The sequence below is a fragment of the Misgurnus anguillicaudatus genome, chromosome 20, assembly GCF_027580225.2.
Source record: "Misgurnus anguillicaudatus chromosome 20, ASM2758022v2, whole genome shotgun sequence".
NCBI classification, from domain to species: domain Eukaryota; kingdom Metazoa; phylum Chordata; class Actinopteri; order Cypriniformes; family Cobitidae; genus Misgurnus; species Misgurnus anguillicaudatus.
In genome coordinates, this window is record NC_073356.2 from 30260981 (window position 1) to 30280688 (window position 19708).

General features: G+C 37.1%; 1 protein-coding gene across 2 annotated transcripts in view; it reads left to right on the forward strand.

Annotated features, from left to right (window-relative positions):
* The window catches only part of celf3a (cugbp, Elav-like family member 3a), a 31311-nt gene that overhangs the window by 8650 nt on the left and 2953 nt on the right, over positions 1-19708 (forward strand). Inside the window, exons 3-13 of one of the 2 annotated variants that reach the window (XM_073858505.1) lie at positions 1225-1492; positions 2010-2092; positions 13282-13330; positions 14826-14951; positions 15570-15649; positions 15839-15982; positions 16182-16326; positions 16408-16557; positions 16641-16716; positions 16845-16954; positions 19504-19647. In XM_073858505.1, the coding sequence (XP_073714606.1) occupies positions 1225-1492; positions 2010-2092; positions 13282-13330; positions 14826-14951; positions 15570-15649; positions 15839-15982; positions 16182-16326; positions 16408-16557; positions 16641-16716; positions 16845-16954; positions 19504-19647 (1375 nt within the window). The remainder of the gene's footprint in view (positions 1-1224; positions 1493-2009; positions 2093-13281; positions 13331-14825; positions 14952-15569; positions 15650-15838; positions 15983-16181; positions 16327-16407; positions 16558-16640; positions 16717-16844; positions 16955-19503; positions 19648-19708) is intronic. The other variant, XM_073858506.1, reaches the window with a different exon arrangement.

A 19708-nucleotide genomic window follows, 5' to 3' on the forward strand; every position in this document is an offset into this window, starting at 1 on the left:
TTATTTGCATCTGTACCTCTATCGATTCACGCATTCATTCTAGTCAACAGGAGATGTTTGAGAGGGCAAAGACAGACAAAAACCCTGACGGTTCAAGGGTGATTTAGTTAAATCTTCTGTGCTTTTCTGTCAAGCTAAATCTTTTATGAGAGGCCTCTTTATCTGTGCACGAGCATCTTTTACAACCAGACGGAAAATGGCAAATAAACAAACATCCCCTTGGGATTAACAAAAAAAGAGAGGAGGAAACGATAACAAATGTCAGCTTTGCGCACACGGGAAAGCTCGTAAGATTTAAATAAGCATATCAATATTTATTGATTTAAAGGTTAGAAGTTGCTTGGATATCTATGTGCGTTTTTCTCGATCATGTATGTGCGTATCTATGTGCAGTTGGTGTCGTGACAAAGAGCCACAATACGCCTGAGCCACCAGTCTGGATTAAACAAAGAAGCAACGGGGATATGCATCAATATTTATGTGCATTTAATTTTATTGTATTCATTTCTAATATGCTGGATCGCCGGAGCTTGTAACACAAGTTTCTTTGTTTTACTACTGATTTAATTCTTTAAATCTGTATCATCAAAGTCATCCTATTATTTGATGCTTGACGCTACCTTAAGTTGCCTGGTAACATTTTCATCTTTAACATAGTTGTGCATGGTGTTATACTAAACAGATAGTTTGAAATGTTATTAAAATGCTAATGATTGTTTTTTTTACATATTGATCTGTTTGGTATTGTATCACGTTCGTGTATGACTTTCGACGCTTGCTATACTGAAATATCTTTTGTTTTCCGCTGCAAATATTTAAGATCAATCCGTGCAAACTTTATCAATTTGTATGCAATTTTAAATATTAATGTTGCGTATAACGAGTCATTTAAAGTAAAACATTTGCATTGCATTTAACTAAATAAAATGGTACGATATTGATACACGTCAAAGGCGCGTATTTACGCAAAACTATGAATTCATGTAAGTTTGCTCAGTTGGTAAAGCATTGCGTTAGCAACACACACGTGAGGGGTTCGATCTCGAAAAATACACATACTGATAAAAACAATACATTTATTAAAAGCACTAAGCTTTGTGCATGCAAAATGCCCAAACCAAAGTGTGAAACCTTGCTCAATTCGCTATTGTAAATGCAAATCAGTTTGATGAAAGTCATTATAATGTGTCATCGAGTGGATTCGTGTCTCTCTTCTGTACTCAGAGCTGTCACGTTTCAAACGTTTCCCCCCGGACTCGTGTTTATCACCGCGACTCTCGCTCATCCGCCGGGCCGCTCTCCAGTGCTGAAACACCGGGCGCAGCTGTCGCTCCGTCCCCTGTCCTAATGAAGGAGGCCGACGCTATCAAGCTCTTCATTGGCCAGATCCCACGGAATCTGGAGGAGAAGGACCTGAAGCCCATCTTCGAGCAGTTTGGGAAGATCTACGAGCTCACGGTGATCAAGGACAAGTACACGGGGATGCACAAAGGTAATTAAACGAGATTGACACGGCTCTATTGAACGGGCTGTCTCAAGGGGAGATGGTAGACTAATGGTGCTAGATGAGTTTTCCTCATCATGTCTTAAAAGTAAGACTATGTTAAGACATCTAGTGCCTGTTTGAGGACCTGTTCATGATGTCTTGTTGGACACCATGCCAAACGTAACAGTATGTATTCTGTATTAGAAAAAAATGGTCAAAAATATATTCCCTAGCTGTCACTAGGGCAGTAGCCTACCCAATAAAAAGGTCCCCTATAGGTACCAATATATACCTCTAACATAGGTACAAAGCTGTACTTTTTGAAAGGGTACCGCCCCAGTGACAGTACATATTTTGACCTTTTTCTGAAACTCATGGCATAAATCACTTTGTATTAAACAATCTTCGATTTAAAGTTGCATTCATGCATTTACTCATTTGAGTTCAGGTAAACTAATATATTCATATATATTCTGTATTTCTGTCTCATATTCAGCTTTTTCTCTTTTACGTTTTTCTTTAGGTTGTGCATTTCTGACGTACTGTGCGAGAGAGTCAGCCTTGAAGGCCCAGAATGCATTGCACGAGCAGAAGACATTGCCAGGGGTGAGTTGTCAGTGTTAATAAAGCGATGGCGGAGACGGGCTATATAAAACAAATGGATTTATTTAAGCCTGAAAACATTTTCAATTGCTACTACGCTATATATAGGATAAAGCTTTTATCATGACGGTTCATAACAGGATTAAAGGACATGAAGTCATTTCTAAAAGCGGAAACAACATATTACATGGTTCGGAAACTGGATCCATGGAAATCTGTGTTGACTGAACAGACTTTAATTAGGAATGTAGGAGGGCGCAATCCTTGAAGGCATTCGTGATCATGTCGCTCCCTCTCAAGTCGTTGATTAGCTGTTAGGCCATCTGCCGCGCCGGAGCCGTGACAGCCAACCTGTAAAATCAAAAACCTTTTCATCTTTTCTTTATTTTTACTCCCAATTAACCAAGACGTTAATGAATATACCTGTCGTAAACCTACATAGATGGGAACGTAAAGGGGTCTCGATATACCAACTATACGCTGCTTTCCATCTATGGCCAGTCGATTGTTTTTGAGTAGATACACATCATGCAAACCCGAGGGAATCTTTTCCGCTCAGATTCTATTTAAGCATGTTTAATTTCCACAAGCGGAAGCAACATGAGCACAAGAGGGCCGTGGCGTAAATGCACAGACGTGATGTTGACTAAGCGACCAATCAGAGGAGAGCAATTGAAGCATCTGGTGAAGCAGAACAGAACTGTGCTCCTGCCAGACGTAGGCTAATGACTTTATTACACATTAAACAACGTTAAAGTGATATTATACCCAACAAAATGAAATTGAAAGAGTGAACAGTATCCCGGTTTTGTGGTGATCAGTGTTTGTCTAGATTGGTTTTCCTTATGGTGACCGGCAGTATGTGTGCTTGCTTGCTAACTCCAGAACAAATCCCGTTATTAGCATGACAGTAGTCTGACCTTTGCGACCTCAGCGGGCTCCCCCAGCTTTAAATCCTCCATTTTTTCCATCCTTCTATTAGTCCACCCCTGTCACCTAAGCCCGGTGAGATGGTGTACACATACCCCCCCAAACTGCGTTATTAAGAACAGCCCCCCTCTCCTAAAGAGAAATCTCTCTTCCTCTTTCTTTCTTTCTTTCTTTACACACACAGAGACATCCCAGCTGTATGGCATTATTACCAGCTCATGGCACCTGCCATTCAGATCAGGCCCCACCCCCAGCCTGTCAATCATGGCGAATTGCTCCGGCAATGCGTGCGATGTGTGTTTAGGGTGCATGCGCGGGTGAGATAGGAATTGCGACCATGTTGGGGGAGCAAAACCAGATAAGATGTTTCTTACCGGATCTGTTTTGCCTTTGTTCACACTGCATCCAGATCTGATTTAGGTTTCAGATGATGATATTTTGTATCTCTACATCCGTTGCTATAGCAACCAGTCTGATGCTTAATGAATTTTGTGGTAAAAGAGGAAATTTCTTGTATAAATAAATAAATATATGGACTCATTCACTGTTCACAACTTGGCAAATAAGGAGCGATCAAATCTTTAGACGCAATCGGGTGTTTCTCGTGAAATTAGACTTATGAGGTGTCATGAAACATTTTGATAAAAAAAGTGAATGCAAAGTAAGAGTATCAAAATAAGAAGCATACAGTTACAAACATCTCTTTATGTATTATATTGCACATGATTTCAAATGACATCATACGAACCAATTTTGTTGTTTTTTCCCCATTTAAGGGGAAAATGTTCATTACCGCAACGTGTCCATGACTGGATTTGGGTTCTTTGACATGGAAATATTTATAATAAAAAAATCAAAAAAATTAAAAGCTTCAGTGCATGTTATACTATAAACATTTACAGTAAAGAAACATGTGGTATTTGGTGATCATTGGTAAACGTAGAGACAATAATAAGGAATACAAGTGTCCAAAACCAATTTTGTCATCCTCCGCAACAATTTTCAATCATTGTTTAAGCCCTCAATGAACATTTTCAACAAAAAAAATTGTTGGAAGGGACATAATTGACAGGTAAGCAGTTCTTTTTTTTTCTCTCCAGATAAAAGTAAAAAATTTGTTTGTCATAGTACCTAGACAACTTTTCAGTTCTCATTACTGAAACATGAGTTTGTAAATGCATATATTTAATGTAATATCATGTTGCGGTAATGATAATTTTTGATAATTGTATAGGAAATATGTTTTAAATCCTCTAAAAATAATGGTTATAGTAAGTTCAGACCTTAATCTTATATGTGCAAAAAAATCTGATGCTGGACACCTTCTTAGTCTGGATTGCGTGAGAATCACCCAATTGCATTTGCCATGTGATCAAACAACTAAACTGATTTAGGTCGCGTATGGCATAAAATCAGATACCCGAGCGCTTCCTTATTATACTTTCCGTTTGTACTTCACGAAAAAGTGCCTTTAATTTCGCCAACATTAAAGCCATGAATAAAAGATCCACTGTGAGCAGTGAATTGAAGGGAGAGGTAAGGAGGGGAGGAGGGGTTGAACAGATGGCATGGTTGGAGTGGCACCTGGCCTTATGTTTAATTTCAGGTGAGAGAGACACAGTGATTGTGAGAATGGAGATGCGTGCTCCTCTTTCGGGTTTACCATCTTCTCCTCCCCCTTGTTATCTTTCCTCATCGCTTCTATCTCTCGCTCTCAGCTTATCGTTGCCATCCCAACATGTTTGCTTAGCTCTGTTTATCACACGGCACAACAAAGCGCCAAGCGTCGTCCAAGACACTCCTAAAACCAGCGCCTCATTCACGTACAAGCTCTCAGCATCTCACGATTGCCTGAATCAGTTTATAATTCGCTCATATTTTAGAGTTTAAACAAACAGCAAAAATATTGATGAGTTTGAAACACAGATTTTAGTAAAATATGACTCAGCTGGACGCATGCGACTTTATTTTTTAGTGTTTTTTATTAAGCTCTGCGGTTTTTAGTGGTTTAAGTTGTTTTGCGTGCTATTTCAGGAAAAGCTTGACTCTTGCCTCAGCCGTGGGAATCGTGACTCGAAAACGAGATGTGGTTAAACAGCAGGACAGATCGGCTAGCTTCTACTTTAACTATTTTATTATTTTTTAATGCTTTTAAACTTAGTTTGATGCTTTAAATTATCACTCCTCCTCTAGATCTGTGTTCCCATTTGGTTATTAATAGTGCATGTTATTACATACAGATCTTTACTTAAGCCATCTATAAAGTATATTTTTGCGTTATCGTGCTTGGGACGAGTTATGCGTCTGAACCCATGTGTTTAAAAGAGCGTCTGTCGTGCCTTTGTTGTGGGGGAAGGGAGGGCAGGTGTTGTTACCCAGAGAAGGGGGTGGATTGTGTGAGCGAATGTCTGGATGTTTGTTTGTGGTTTGATGCAATGTGCTCATTTTTATTTCTAAAGTAGTATGTTTATTGTACTCAGAAATTCAGAAAGTTTTGTAAAGTAAATGCTTTTGATGGTCACCGTGCTACGTGTACTGTATGTTGTTTCTAGTACACGTAAAAAACCGTAAATCTGCGAAAATTGTGTAGATTATTGTGCATGTAAGCACAACTCATTATGCACTTTTAAATTAAAGGTCCCACAAAGGGATAGTTCACCAAAAAACGAAAATTGTGTCATTATTTACTCAACCTCATGTTTTTACAAATCTGTATTCATTTCTTTGTTCTGCTGAACACAAAGTAAGATATTTTGAGCAATGTTTGTAACCAACACATTTTTGGGCACCATTGACTTCCATACACTGCAAAAAATGATTTTCAAGAAAAAAATTCTTAGTATTTTTGTCTCGCCTTCAGCAAAAACATCCAAAAAAAATCTAAATCAAGATGCCTTTTCTTGATGACCAAAATAAGTCTAGTTTTTAGACCAAAAATATCAAATTTAAGTGATTTTGTGCATTAAACAAGCAAGAAAAAATCCGCCAATAGGGCAAGCAAAAAAATCTTGAACATTCTTCCTAAACACTAAATTCAAGAAAAATTCTGCGTACTCCATCGGCAGATTTTTTGCTTGTTTTATGCACAAAATCACTTAAATTTGATATTTTTGGTCTAAAAACTAGACTTATTTTTGGGTCGTTTTTCTCATCAAGAAAAAGCATCTTAATTTTAAGAATTTTTAGATATTTTTTGAATTTTTTTCTTGAAAATATTTTTTTGCGATGTACTAGTATTTTTTCCTACTATGGAAATCAATGGTGCTTCTGTTTCCTACTTCATTACAAATATCTTCCATTGTGTTCATCAGAACAAAGAAATGTATACATGTTTGTAACAACATGAGGGATAGTAAATGATGACAAAATTTTCATTTTTGGGTGAACTATCCCTTTAAAGCTTCTTTGTATGGTTCCTTAAAGAACTTTTAACATCCTTAAAACCTTTCACGTGTGATTCAAACTATAGAAAGATAAATAAGAAGCTTGTTTGGGGAACACTGCTTTTTAGCATCTTCACTTTACTTTTTGACACAAAAGAGGCGAGCCAATCATATCAGGATAACCCAATCGGACACTTTTAAAGCCTAGTCGTGGATCGAGTATGTGGTCGCTTTCCTTCAAAAACTGCTAGATTAAGTATATTTGACTTGGTGTCAGTGTCTATACTCACATCCAGACAAGATGAGTCCATTGTTCGAATGAATTGAAGGGTTACAGGGTTCGAGAGCGCAAAAGAGTGACAGAGGTGAAAGTAGGTCTAATTAAAGAGAAATTGGATGGATATGTGAAAAGGAGGGGTAGGGGGTAAATTGGGGGAAGGGGGAAATGAAAGAAAATTTGACATAATGAGCCGCGGGTGGTGGCGGGGGGGAAGGGGCGCCGTTGAAAGGGGAGGTGGCGGACGTCCACGAGCTTAAAGACAGACATCTGCTTGCAAGAGTGCGTGTGTGTGGCCATTGATGATTGCAAAGTCCACGAGAGCAGAACTTAATCTGACACGCATCTATATCTATACAGCATGCACGGTGGATTTCGTCATAGCATTGAGAAATGAATTTACAGAGATCGTATTATTATTCTTATAGGATATCAGCGCTACAGAAGTTGCGGTGAAATGCCGAATCCAACGCATTGTGCATTTGTGCTGGTTTCAGACAAAAAAACAATACAGAACGTTGATTATGATAAAGTCACAAAACATCTTCGACCGCTCCTGGTTTCTCATTTGATCGGTCGGATTGACTTCATTTGTTCTCCGGAACAAATCGCAAATCTTAAGAGCTTGTTTGCCAGGGGTAATCTGTCTTCTTTCTGAGTGTGTCCCAGATCAATATTATTGCTCAGGAAGAGGACATAAACACACTAAATGATGAATATGACATTTGCAGATTTCCTGAGGAATAAGGACTTATCGAACTTTCAATTTGCAGTGTCCCAAAGGGGCTTCATTTAAGCATAAATATTATATAGAGTAACTACTGCTTCTTTCGTTATGTCTGTTTACTGTTTAAGGTGAAACAATGAGAGATTAAAGTCTTTGCAACCAGTGTAACCAGTGTAAGGTCTAGTGATTTGGCCAATTGATTAGAGCGTATTGATTATTTCATTGATGAGGATTGAAGGTTGAAGTGATGTTTAATGGTGGTTGACATGAGTGACGGCATTTTGTTTTATACTACTACTACTACTACTAAAAGTAAGAAGATTTTCTAGTTTTTATTAAATTATAATACATAGTTGATATCCCATACACAGATTTTTTTACAAATCCATTTATACGTTTCCATAAGCTTCCATCTTCATTCCGCATTAAGAAAAGTTAATTCAAATCAATTCAATTTTATTTATATAGCGCTTTTCACAATTGGTGATTGTTTCAAAGCAGCTTTACATTAATAAGTGAAAAGCACAGATGGCCCCCACAGATAGCACAACATAATACACGATAGCATAAGCAGCTAAATTTGCTGCAGCTATGAATCAACATTATAAGCGAGCGTTTTACTAATGTAACATATAGAAGATGGTGCTTAGTTAAGCCCAAGAACTATCCAACTATCCTTCTAACTGTGGGTTCACACCAGAAGCGAGTTCAACGATTTGCGCAAGTAGATTACATACAAAGTCAAAGCAAAGACGCGGTCAGACGTGTCTTCGCGTGGGGCGATGCGAATGACATGATATAGGCGGCGAGTTTGCCGCAAAAATACGCGCTATTTGCCTCAAACGTGACATGAAGTTACATCCCGTGAGTAGTCTAAAGCGAGTAACGTGATGCTCCGCGTTTGGTGTGTACGTGGCATTATTCAAAATAAATGTGTTCGCACTGGCTGTATTTCTGAAAACGGTAATGGGTGATTCTCACAAAATCCAGACTGAGAAGGTGTCCAGCATCAAAAAAATTTAAACAGCCCTTGAAGACAATTTTTTTTGCACATATAAGATGAATGTCTGAACTTACTATAACCATTATTTTTAGAGGATTTAAAAAATATTTCCTATAGAATTCTTTACATTTTTTAGATTAACATTATCAAAAATTATCATTACCGCAACATGATTATTAAATATATGCATTTACAAACTCATGTTTCGGTAATGACAACTAAAAGTTGTCTAGGTACTATGACAAACAAAATGTCAACTTTTATCTGGAGAGAAAAAATAAGAACTGCTTTCCTGGTAGCCATCTTGAGTGTCACTGTGAATTATGTCCTTCCAACATTTTTTTTAAATGTTAGTTCCTTGAGTGCTTAAACAATGATTGAAAATTGTTGTGGAGGATGAGAAAATTGGTCTGGGACACATTTATATTCCTTATTATTGTCTCTACATTTACCAATGATCACCAAATACCATGTTTCTTTACTGTAAATGTTTATAGCATAACATGCGCTGTGACTTTTAATTTTTTAGATTTTTTAATTATAAATATTTCCACGTCAAAGAACCAAAATGCAGTCATGGACACGTTGCGGTAATGAGAACTAAAAAGTTGTCTAGGTACTATGACAAACAAAATTTCAACTTTTATCTGGAGGGAAAAAATAAGAACTGCTTACCTGGTAGCCATCTTGAGTGTCACAGTCAATTATGACCCTTCCAACATTTTTTAAAATGTTAGTTCCTTGAGTGCTTAAACAATGATTGAAAATTGTTGTGGAGGATGAGAAAATTGGTCTGGGACACATTTATATTCCTTATTATTGTCTCTACATTTACCAATGATCACCAAATACCACATGTTTCTTTACTGTAAATGTTTATAGTATAACAAGCACTGAAGCTTTTTATTTTTTAGATTTTTTAATTATAAATATTTCCATGTCAAAGAACCCAAGTCCAGTCATGGACACGTTGCGGTAATGAAAATTTTCCCCTTAAATGTGGAAAAAAAAAACAAAATTGGATTGTATGATGTCATTTGAAATCATGTGCAAAATAGTACGTTTGTAACTGTATGCTTCTTATTTTGATCCTCTTACTTTGCATTTACTTTTTTATCAAAATGTTTCATGACACCTCACAAGTCCAATTTCGCGAAAATCACCCTAATATGTTTTGCATGTTCCTCACTTATTTTTATGAACACCCCAACTCCGTGTTTGTTCTAAAATGGCAGATTGATAGAGCAGCCGAAAGAATAAGCGAGAAAAAACGAGATTGGTATGAAAGAGAGTGGAATATATGGGGGTGGGGTGTCGAGCAGGTTGATTACGGTCGCAGGTCCTGTTGCCAGGAGACGGCTGGGACGAGGGATGCTGGGTTGCTAGGAAACCGGCTCAATGCAATGGGCAGCGTTGCATGATGGGTACAGAGGCGAGATTGAGAACAGTCTTTGTGTAGATACACACCTACTTAAACATCTGCCACACAGCACACGTACCGACAAGTCACGAGAGAGATCCACTTGAGCTCGCTTGAATAACACACACACACTCTTTCCATTCACAGAATAACAGCACGAACAAACAGCAGGTCTTGCTGATTTTTGAGTTCTTATCAGTCACTGCCTTTATGAATATTGCTCATACAGCATGCATTAGTATGTATCTGTGGAAACATCGTGATTTGCTTGCCATATGTGTACAAGGCACTTTTATGAAGGGTTGGAGCAGAGTAAATGTCAGCTGATTGAATAATCTATGGATTTAATATCCTATAATCCCAATGAAATCCCTGGCCTCAGATCAAGGGAGAGATTAAGTGCGTGTTCTCATCATGTCAGTGGATATGCTGAAGTGATTTTGCAGGCAGATGAGACTTAAGATGCTGTGTGGAAACTTAGTTTTTTCTTGTATATTTGGTAATCGATTGTATTTGCTTACTTTAAAGACAAATTGAAGGATTAGGATTATTTTTTCTGTATATTTTCTTTTTGCATTTTTTATTGGAAAAATACAATTGTTTGGTCAGTTATTGTTGCAACTATCACCTATCCACAGTTGAACTTTGTTTATGTGAGTGTATATCTGTGAAATTCAGGATAAAATCTCATAATCTAATTGTGAGATTAGTAGCATTAAAGATTTAATATTGATTTCAATCTTTGACATGACTGTCATCTTTCTCAGTCAATATTAAATATAACAAGGTTATATTTATGCAAATTGTTCTTTAGATTATGTAGGATGATTTTATGTAGAAAACAGTAAATATAGTAAATATAGCTTTGTAGACTGCACTTACGGTTGGCTTCCTATACAAAATGTTTAATTTCCCATTGAAATATGTCACAAGTGCATTAAAAATATTTTAACATTTTTAAAAGAAATGTACGCAGTAGCTTCAATGAATGGTTATTGAGTTTAATTTAAAAGAAGGAGTGGAGGTTGGACCGCTCAATTTTCATTGACGCTCTGCATTTGTGGAAACCAACAGGTTTCTTTTTGCCTAGACTGAGGATGAATCTTCGACTGCCTGTTGCTTTGGCAACCATAGCAGTTACACCATCTCTCCTTCTCTCTCTCTCTCTCTCTCTCTCTCTCTCTCTCTCTCTCTCTCTCTCTCCCTTTTCTCTCTCTGTCTCTCTCTCACTTTTTCTCTCCCCATCTCTCTCTCTCTCTCTCTCTCTCTCTCTCTCTCTCACAGTTTCTCTCTCTCTCTTTCCCTTTCTTTCTCTGTCATTCTCTCTCTCTCTCTCTCTCTCTCTTACTTTCTGTCCCTGTCTCTTATTTTCCTCTCCCATCACTACCTTCCCCTCCCATCGTCATTCAGGGCAACCTTGTTTACCTGCTGGGTAGCTCGTCTCACCGTTGTCATGGTGACAGAAGGGTTGGTTGCCGTGCCGACCTGAAGTGGCAGTGCCACGACTCTCTCTCTCTCTCTTTCTCCCACTCTTTCACGTCTCTCTCGTCCCTTTGTACCCTCCTTTCTTTTTGTTCTCCGCCACTATCTCTGTTTTCCTTTCTGTAATCCTTGAAGCTACGTGACTCATCACATCGCAGGAAAGCTGTGAATAAAGCTGCTCGTAGACTCGAGGATTTTGTCACAGCACACAAAATTTGCAGCCCAATTCGAAGTATATTTAGTGATGTTTTGTTTTTTATAGGTTTCATGATGTATGGTAAAGGATTACGGTATTCAGGAAGTTCTTGTGAAAACGACACTGAAATAGCGCAGTCATCTGATTCATTTCAAAGTGCTCGTGCATCAACAGTTGTCCAGGAACTGTGCACTTGAACGCTGTTAAAAATAAAGATCCCAAAATAGATGCCACTGGAGAGTGAACCTGTCTAAACAACAAAAAAATAACCATTTTGAAAACCCGTTTCCAGTTTTCACTGGAACGCCTCTTTCGATTAAAGAATGAACAGCTGCAACGCTACCAAAAAGTTTTGTTTCTCCTGTACGTTTGGAATTGGAAAAATCAGATTCAAGTGCAAAACAAGCTCTTACAGCTGAGATGAGATTAGTCGTGACCACAGGGACTTAAACCAGAAACGCAGAGGAACCGACGCAGAACGGACGTAATAGTGGGTGTAGCAGATCTTTGCATTACCAAACCAATCAATGAGACCTGCTTCATTAGTCATCCTGATAAATGCCCTTGTGTTTTTTGTCCTCCTATGTGTGTCGTGTTATATGTTTTGGGCGTGCAATGAAACAGTGAAAGTCATTATGTATGGTTTATACGGCTCTGTGCGGGATCAATACGGACCCCGGATGAGTGATCGCGCCCGGTTGGTTAAAACGGAGCGATCTGGTTCGGGCCGAAATGTCACCTGCTGCATAATTAACGCCTTTTATGTTGATTTTGGCAATTTAGCTCAGGGCTTCTCTCCGGGCATCTCGTTCATTCCTTTAACTAATTGCATTTATTTAAATTAGAGCTGTACTGATTGAGCAATTCCATGTGGAGTTATGAATTACAATAGTAGTGCCATTTACACATTATTTTTGTCAATAAAAAAGGTTCATTCACGTCTTGTTTGAGAATGTCGAGATGTTTTTTGCTGGAAAAGCAACAATATGAGTAGGATCTGTTGCTGTGTATCCAGATGGAGTTTTCTTTTTGTTCTCTCGCTCTATTTCATCGTCTTTTTTCATATCATCCATCCCTCTCTCCCCTGGTTTGTTTCAGAAGCCCAGAATGTCACCATTTTAATCTGCTGTGCGTCTGTAATCCAGATTAGCCGGCGAGCTCAGTTAATCCCATCACTTCTCCAATCCCGCGTGGGCGTGCACTTTTCCCGAAGCCCAAATGAGAACGAGAGAGAGGCGGGATTAGGTGTGAGCAAGAGCGGAAAAGCATAACACTGATTCTTGATGAGAGAGAGAGAGAGAGAGAGAGAGAGAGAGAGAGAGAGAGAGGCCTGAAATGGAGGCAAACAAGTTCAAAGGGCTTCACAGAGGGAACAAAGCAGGAAGATAAAGGGAGTTAAATGTAACGAAAGCAGATCCTTTTTTTCTATTATAAACAAGAGGCAATTTCCACGAAACGAGTTTGCTCTTTCAACAAATAAAATGAGGTCCTTAACCTTATTGAGCAGAATCGTTGAGTCAAGCTCGGATATTATATGAGCTGTTTTATTTTCCATTCATTTAATTTACATTTTTTCAGTGTTTAAATTTTTACAACCCTGTTATGAAAACAAAACAAAAATTGTTTTAGTACACTTAGTTTAGGTAACACTGAACTAAGCGTTTATTAAAATTGCCATATTGAAGAGATGATGAACTTGCATTCAGACACACAAGGAATTGAAAGCGCTGGATTATGAAGTGTATTTGATCGTGTGATGTGATCTGTGTTTCAGATGAACCGCCCCATTCAAGTAAAGCCAGCGGACAGTGAGGGACGAGGAGGTACTACATAGCACGTTTTACAAATGAGAACATCCCAAGTGTCAATAAAGCTAACAGATATAGGACATAAATGTTGTTATTATTAGGGTTGCATAACGATTAATTGCGATTAATCTATTACGGAATAAAGGTTTTTGTTTATAAATCATATTTGTGTAAACTGTGAATAATAACTATGAATATATAAATATGCACACATGCATGTATAATTTTAAGAAAAAAATATACTTATATGTACATATTAAGTATATATATATATATATATATATATATATATATATATATATATATATATATATATATATATATATATATATATATATATATATATATATATATATATATATTTTTTTATATATATATATTTTTTTTTATTTATATATTTTTATATATATATATATATATATATATATATATATATATATATATATATATATATATATATATATATATATATATATATATATATATATATATATATATATAAATAAAATATAGATTTATATATATATATATATATACTAATATAAATTGACTACAATGTTAACTATGATCTTAAAAATCATTTAAGCTGAAAGTTTATGGTAAAATTCTTAAAATTACTTTTGTAGACAAAAATATACCTGACAAACAGATACATTTTTGTTATTAGAAAACTTAAATTTTATTTTAAAATATATTTTTTTAAATTGATGACTTACACTGAATATTGAAGAAAAAGCAGTCAATAAGAGCCCAGATTAAATATGAACTCTTTCTATAATCTTTAAAATTCATCCTATATTGAAAATTTAGGAAGCTTTTTAAAAAATGACACACATACGGTTCAACAATTTGCAAAGGGTGACTGCACTTCAAATAATAAAATTTAACAGAGTTTTGGTTTATTTAGGATTCTTTTAGTCACCAACATAATTTCCAAAGTTGCATTTGTGTTATGCCATGGATGAGTTTATTATTATTATCTTATATGGAATAATGTATAAATAAAGAACAAGTTAACTTTTGGGCTGTACTATATATATATATATATTATATATACACACATTTAAACATTTCTTAAATATATACATGCATATGTGTGTATTTATTTATACAAAGTTATTTTACACAGTGCACACACACATATGATGTAAACAAAACCCTCTATTCTGCAATAGATTAATTGCGATTAATCGTTATGCAACCCTACTTATTATAAGAACTTAATATAAGTGCTTTATTTGTGTTTATCAGATTTTAAATGTAATGAACCATTCTTACTGAAAACATCACTGAATGAGAAGAAAGAGATTTAATAATCTCTTATTATTAGGTGAAAATGTCAGTCCTACATGGTGTAAATAGGGTGCAAGTGACAGTCCTTTAGGGGCCTCTAGTGGTTAAAAATGTTATTACAACTGAGGAAATTACACTACCAAACGTACCGTTTCAATATGATACATAATCTAACATTAACAATGTGTCAACGTCTACCGTCTCTTTCTATATGTAGACAGGAAGCTGTTCGTGGGCATGTTGGGGAAGCAGCTGTCAGACACTGATGTCAGAAAGATGTTCGAACCTTTTGGGAGTATAGAAGAGTGCACAGTGCTCAGAGGGCCTGACGGAGCAAGCAAAGGTGCGTAGACCACATTCAAATCCACTGTAAACAGGGCTGCCTAAATTATATATTACCAACATTTATTTGTTGAAAAACGGTCAAGTTAAAAATATGAAAAATTGGTCACAGGAAAAGGAAACACTGCTATACCACGTCGAGGAGCGCTTCCATACCCATAGCCTAAAAATCCTTTTATGGTCCTGGGTTAGGGGACGTATCAGATAGTAAACAGATACTACACTTGCTGTTAGCCAAAAATGTTTAGGGTGGTAGCCGAGAAAGGTAACAGCATCTTTCAATACAATTACAGAAAACTAGTATTGTCTTCCTCAGTGTTCATTCACGCATGTGTATGTGGCTAATAAATGATGGTCGGTTCGGCACACAGGCTGTGATTTGTGAAGTGATGGATGTGTGTGCGAGGGGTAATTACGGATGAGCGTGAATGGAACAGATGCACCTGCTGTAGTAAATCATTAACAGCTTCTCTTTAACCTCCCAAATGTAAAACAATTGTAGGTCATTGGATCTAGTGTGACCATTTGTCCCAGTTTGATCTAATTTCATTCCTTTAATCGGGTATTTAATTACTCCCACTTCTGCATTCATCTAACAATGTGTTTGTGTATATTGCAGGTTGCGCGTTCGTAAAATATCAGAATAACGCAGAGGCACAGGCGGCTATTAGCGCGCTACATGGAAGTCGCACTCTTCCGGTTAGTATGGATTCACACATTCAAGATTGATCCCACAAACACACCTACAAACTTAATCTAACAGTACAGCATTGTTCAGTGTATTAATACTGACTCAATTAATGAATGCATGCAGTGTCTTTATGCTTTCACCCACGACATATTTTACATTTCTTAGGTTATTTAAGCCAGATGTCTTTATTCCTCCAGGGTGCTTCCTCTAGTCTGGTGGTTAAGTTTGCCGATACAGAAAAGGAGAGAGGAATCAGGCGCATGCAGCAGGTGGCCTCGCAGCTGGGTGTCATCAGTCCCATGAGTCTACACCTGGGCGCCTACAACGCTTACACACAAGCAGTGAGGATTAATGCCACATAAAACCTAATGATAGTTTCGTTTATGTAGCTGATGAGGTCATGGGTTTAATACCCAGGGAACAATTTACAGTTTTCTACATAAATCATCCTTCATAATGTAAAAATATAACCTTGATGTCTTTAATATTTACTGAGTAAGATAATTGTGATCAATGTGAAATCTTTATTTACTTTTTTAGCTTGTCCAGCAGCAGGCATTGGTGGCTCAATCTGCATATCTGTCGCCCGTGGCGACGGTTGCTGCGGTGCAGATGCAACAATTGGCTGCCCTCAATCCCAACAGCATCATAGCCACGCCCATCGCCTCAATCACACCGTCCTCAGGTACATAAAAATCATGTTCACCGTGACCATTTTCATTATTTATTCATTTCTTGTTTATTCATGATTGGCATTTCTGCTCAGGTACGAGCACCCCGCCAACAATGGCTGCCACGCCTGTGTCTGCTCTTCCTCCACCTATCGCAGTCAACAGTTACACCCCAGTCCCTGCACCGCCCAATGGCCAGTCTGCCTCTGAAGCCCTTTACACCAATGGTGTCCACCCATATCAGGGTAAGAAACTTTCTCCAGTGAAAAAAAATTAAAATGCAATTTCTGAAGTTGTTCACTTAATTTTCGCTCTGTGTTTTCAATAGTCGTTTGTTTTAATTCTTTAGCTCAGAGCCCTGCGTTGGATCCACTTCAGCAGGCGTATACAGGCATGCAACACTACACGGGTGAGAACTGAGCTCAAGTCATTTTTTATGATTTATTGTTTTCTACACAAAACATTCTGTAAAAAAATATAACCCCTACATTGATACCATATAATAGTCAAATTTTAATCTCATAATTCCACCCACGGCTACATATCCTGCTGCTTACGGATTGGTCGGTCAGCTATTTCCTCATCAGCCCACCTTGGTTGCCCAGCAACCCCAGCAGCCACAGCAGTTGCAACAACGGGAAGGTAATGATGTCATTTCCTGTCATTCCAATGACACAATAGCCAATAGTGGGGTTTCCATCCAAACATGAAAGCTAAGGCAGCTGACTTGTTGCCTCGCTGCCTCATGAGGCAATGATTCCAGAGAAATGCATTCGGACAGACTTCATAGACAGCATTAGGGAATTTGTGGAAGCGCCTTTGTGATAACTAATCCCATATTTGAAAATTACAATTCTAATTTCTCGCTAGAAATGCAATCAAAAAGGTGTCAAATGTGAAAATATGACTTTATTTACAGTAAATTTAGGCTCAAGACGCTGCTTTGGCCGCCATTTTGTTTTTTCGAACTCGCCCAGACTCGACTAATCAAAATCTCCATGTACGCCCACGCATAGAATTGTGGGACAGGACAATTAAGGTATCTCAGGAGACAGGAAGTGAACAAACATTGAATTCGGACATAAATGTATGCCTTCATGCCTTGCCATTTTAGAGCTTTCGGACGCAGCCCTTTTCGAAATTCACAAAAAAAGAAAAACAAACAAATGCGAATTAGGTGCGTTTCCATTAAGTTGTTCGAGGAAATAACGGTAGTATTGGTAACCTAGTAACCAACAGTAAATAAAACAAGGTACACTTAGAAAATTGAGACAGGACTGCATTGGGCAAGTTATAAATTTACTAGCATTGCAATTTAAACGAAATGCATAATTTTTTATGCAGGCATTAGCAGCAAGGGCATCGTGTCGACGTATAGCCCCATATATGGTAGAGACAACGACAGCGGAAACAGCTAGAATAGATGATCACGTGGGTTTAATGTTCGCTATGTTAGAATTTATTCGTCAAATACGTTTCCATCTCCCATTATTTGCATTTACTCTTTTTTCGTATAAATCAAAAACCACCTCAAGCAAACGCTAAAACTTTTTTGTATATGTATCGGCTGCTGATGAATTTGAAACTATCAGCAATAGCACGAAAAAGACAGATACTAATTGTTTATTAACTCTTTTCCCGCCATTGACGAGTTATCTCGTCAATTAAGAGAAAACATTTGCATGAAAAACCTTCCTGATGAGTTTTTATGTTAATGTGTAATACCATGATTATCCACTAGATGGCTTTCATTTTATCCAATGTACAAAAACTGAAGCAAAAAAAATATTTATTAATTTTACACGAAGTGTGTATTTCAGTGTGAATCTGATCTCAAACAAAATTCCTTCACAAAAATGCAAGTATTTCAGCTTATTTACCCATATTTAAGAGTTTAGAAGCAGAAAAAAACAGATAAGATGAAACAGTTTTTTTTCAAGTTTTTTTGTTTATTTTTGTTTTAAAGCAGAGGGTCTATTCTTTCATTTGTATGTTTATATATTTTTAGAAGAACATTTTCCTGGAAGGCATTTTGTGAAACTTATGAAAATCACAAAAAATGCTGGCGGCAATTTTCAAAAAAAGGCTGGCGGGAAAATAAGTTAATTAACTGCGTGAAGGAAATAAGTGGCATTTCTGTTGTATAATCCAGCATTTTTTTTAAATAATTATCAAAATAATTAAATACTTCCCAAAACAAAATAAAATCTGTACAAATTGTAGTTTGTCAGATGTGCGATGTGAGAAAAAAATTGTACATCACGTAGTTAATCACGTGACAGATTACTCATTCACGTGAGCCATGCAGACAGAGTAAGAGTATTTCGGGAAAATGCGGTCTGGGCTTTTATCACAATCTCCGAAAAAAAAATCGCCAAATTTTTATCTTACTTTGTGCCTCTCTGTTTCTTATGGAGCCCCTAAGGGGACATGGATAAAAAATTAAATAAAGTTTAGTTTCGCGTGCGCACGTGAAACTATCGCATTTATTTTCGCGTGCGCACGTGAAACTTTCGCGCTCGCACATGAAACTAAACTTTAAAAAAATTCTGCACATGAAAGTTTTCACGTGAGCACATTAAACTAAACTTTAGATTTTTTTACTGCAACGTCACCTTAGGGGCTCGGTAGTTTATTATTATTTTTATTTTTTTTATTGTTGTTTAATGTGTATATGTGTTACTGCGTGCTGTAATCCAAATTGCCCCTCTGGGATAATAAAGTGACCTTGACCTGTTATTATGTTGGTCAGTTGAATGTTAAATAGAACCAATCCATGTTCAGTTAAAATAATTTGATGCAAAAATAAACTAGCTAATAGGCCAACTGTATAGTATTGCATACAAGTGTTTAATATCAGCATTGGTATCAGCCAATAGTTGTCTTTATAAATCGGTATCACCCCCAAAAATAAAATCATATCAGTGCATCCCTACTTTTTTGCGAATTAAGGGATTTTTATTTGAATTTTATTCGTTTCTTATGCGATACTTTAAAATGCGCATAAACTCATTGTGATGGAAACCCAGCTAATACATCCTGTTTTAATTATTCCCTAGCCTAATATTGAATTTATGTCATGGTCATTGTTGTATGGATCTCACGCTGTGCCATTCAAAGACACAAAGCGTAATGTTTGTCCATGAATTATGAATTGCGATCTCATTACTCCTGCTCCTTCTCTCCTCCAGGTCCTGAAGGGTGCAATATCTTTATTTATCATCTGCCTCAAGAGTTCACAGACTCAGAGATGCTCCAGATGTTTCTACCCTTCGGTAACGTCATCTCAGCTAAGGTCTTTGTCGACCGAGCCACTAACCAGAGCAAATGCTTTGGTAAGTAACAGCCATACACTGCGGTAAACTGAACGGTGCCAGTAATATCCCAACTAACATC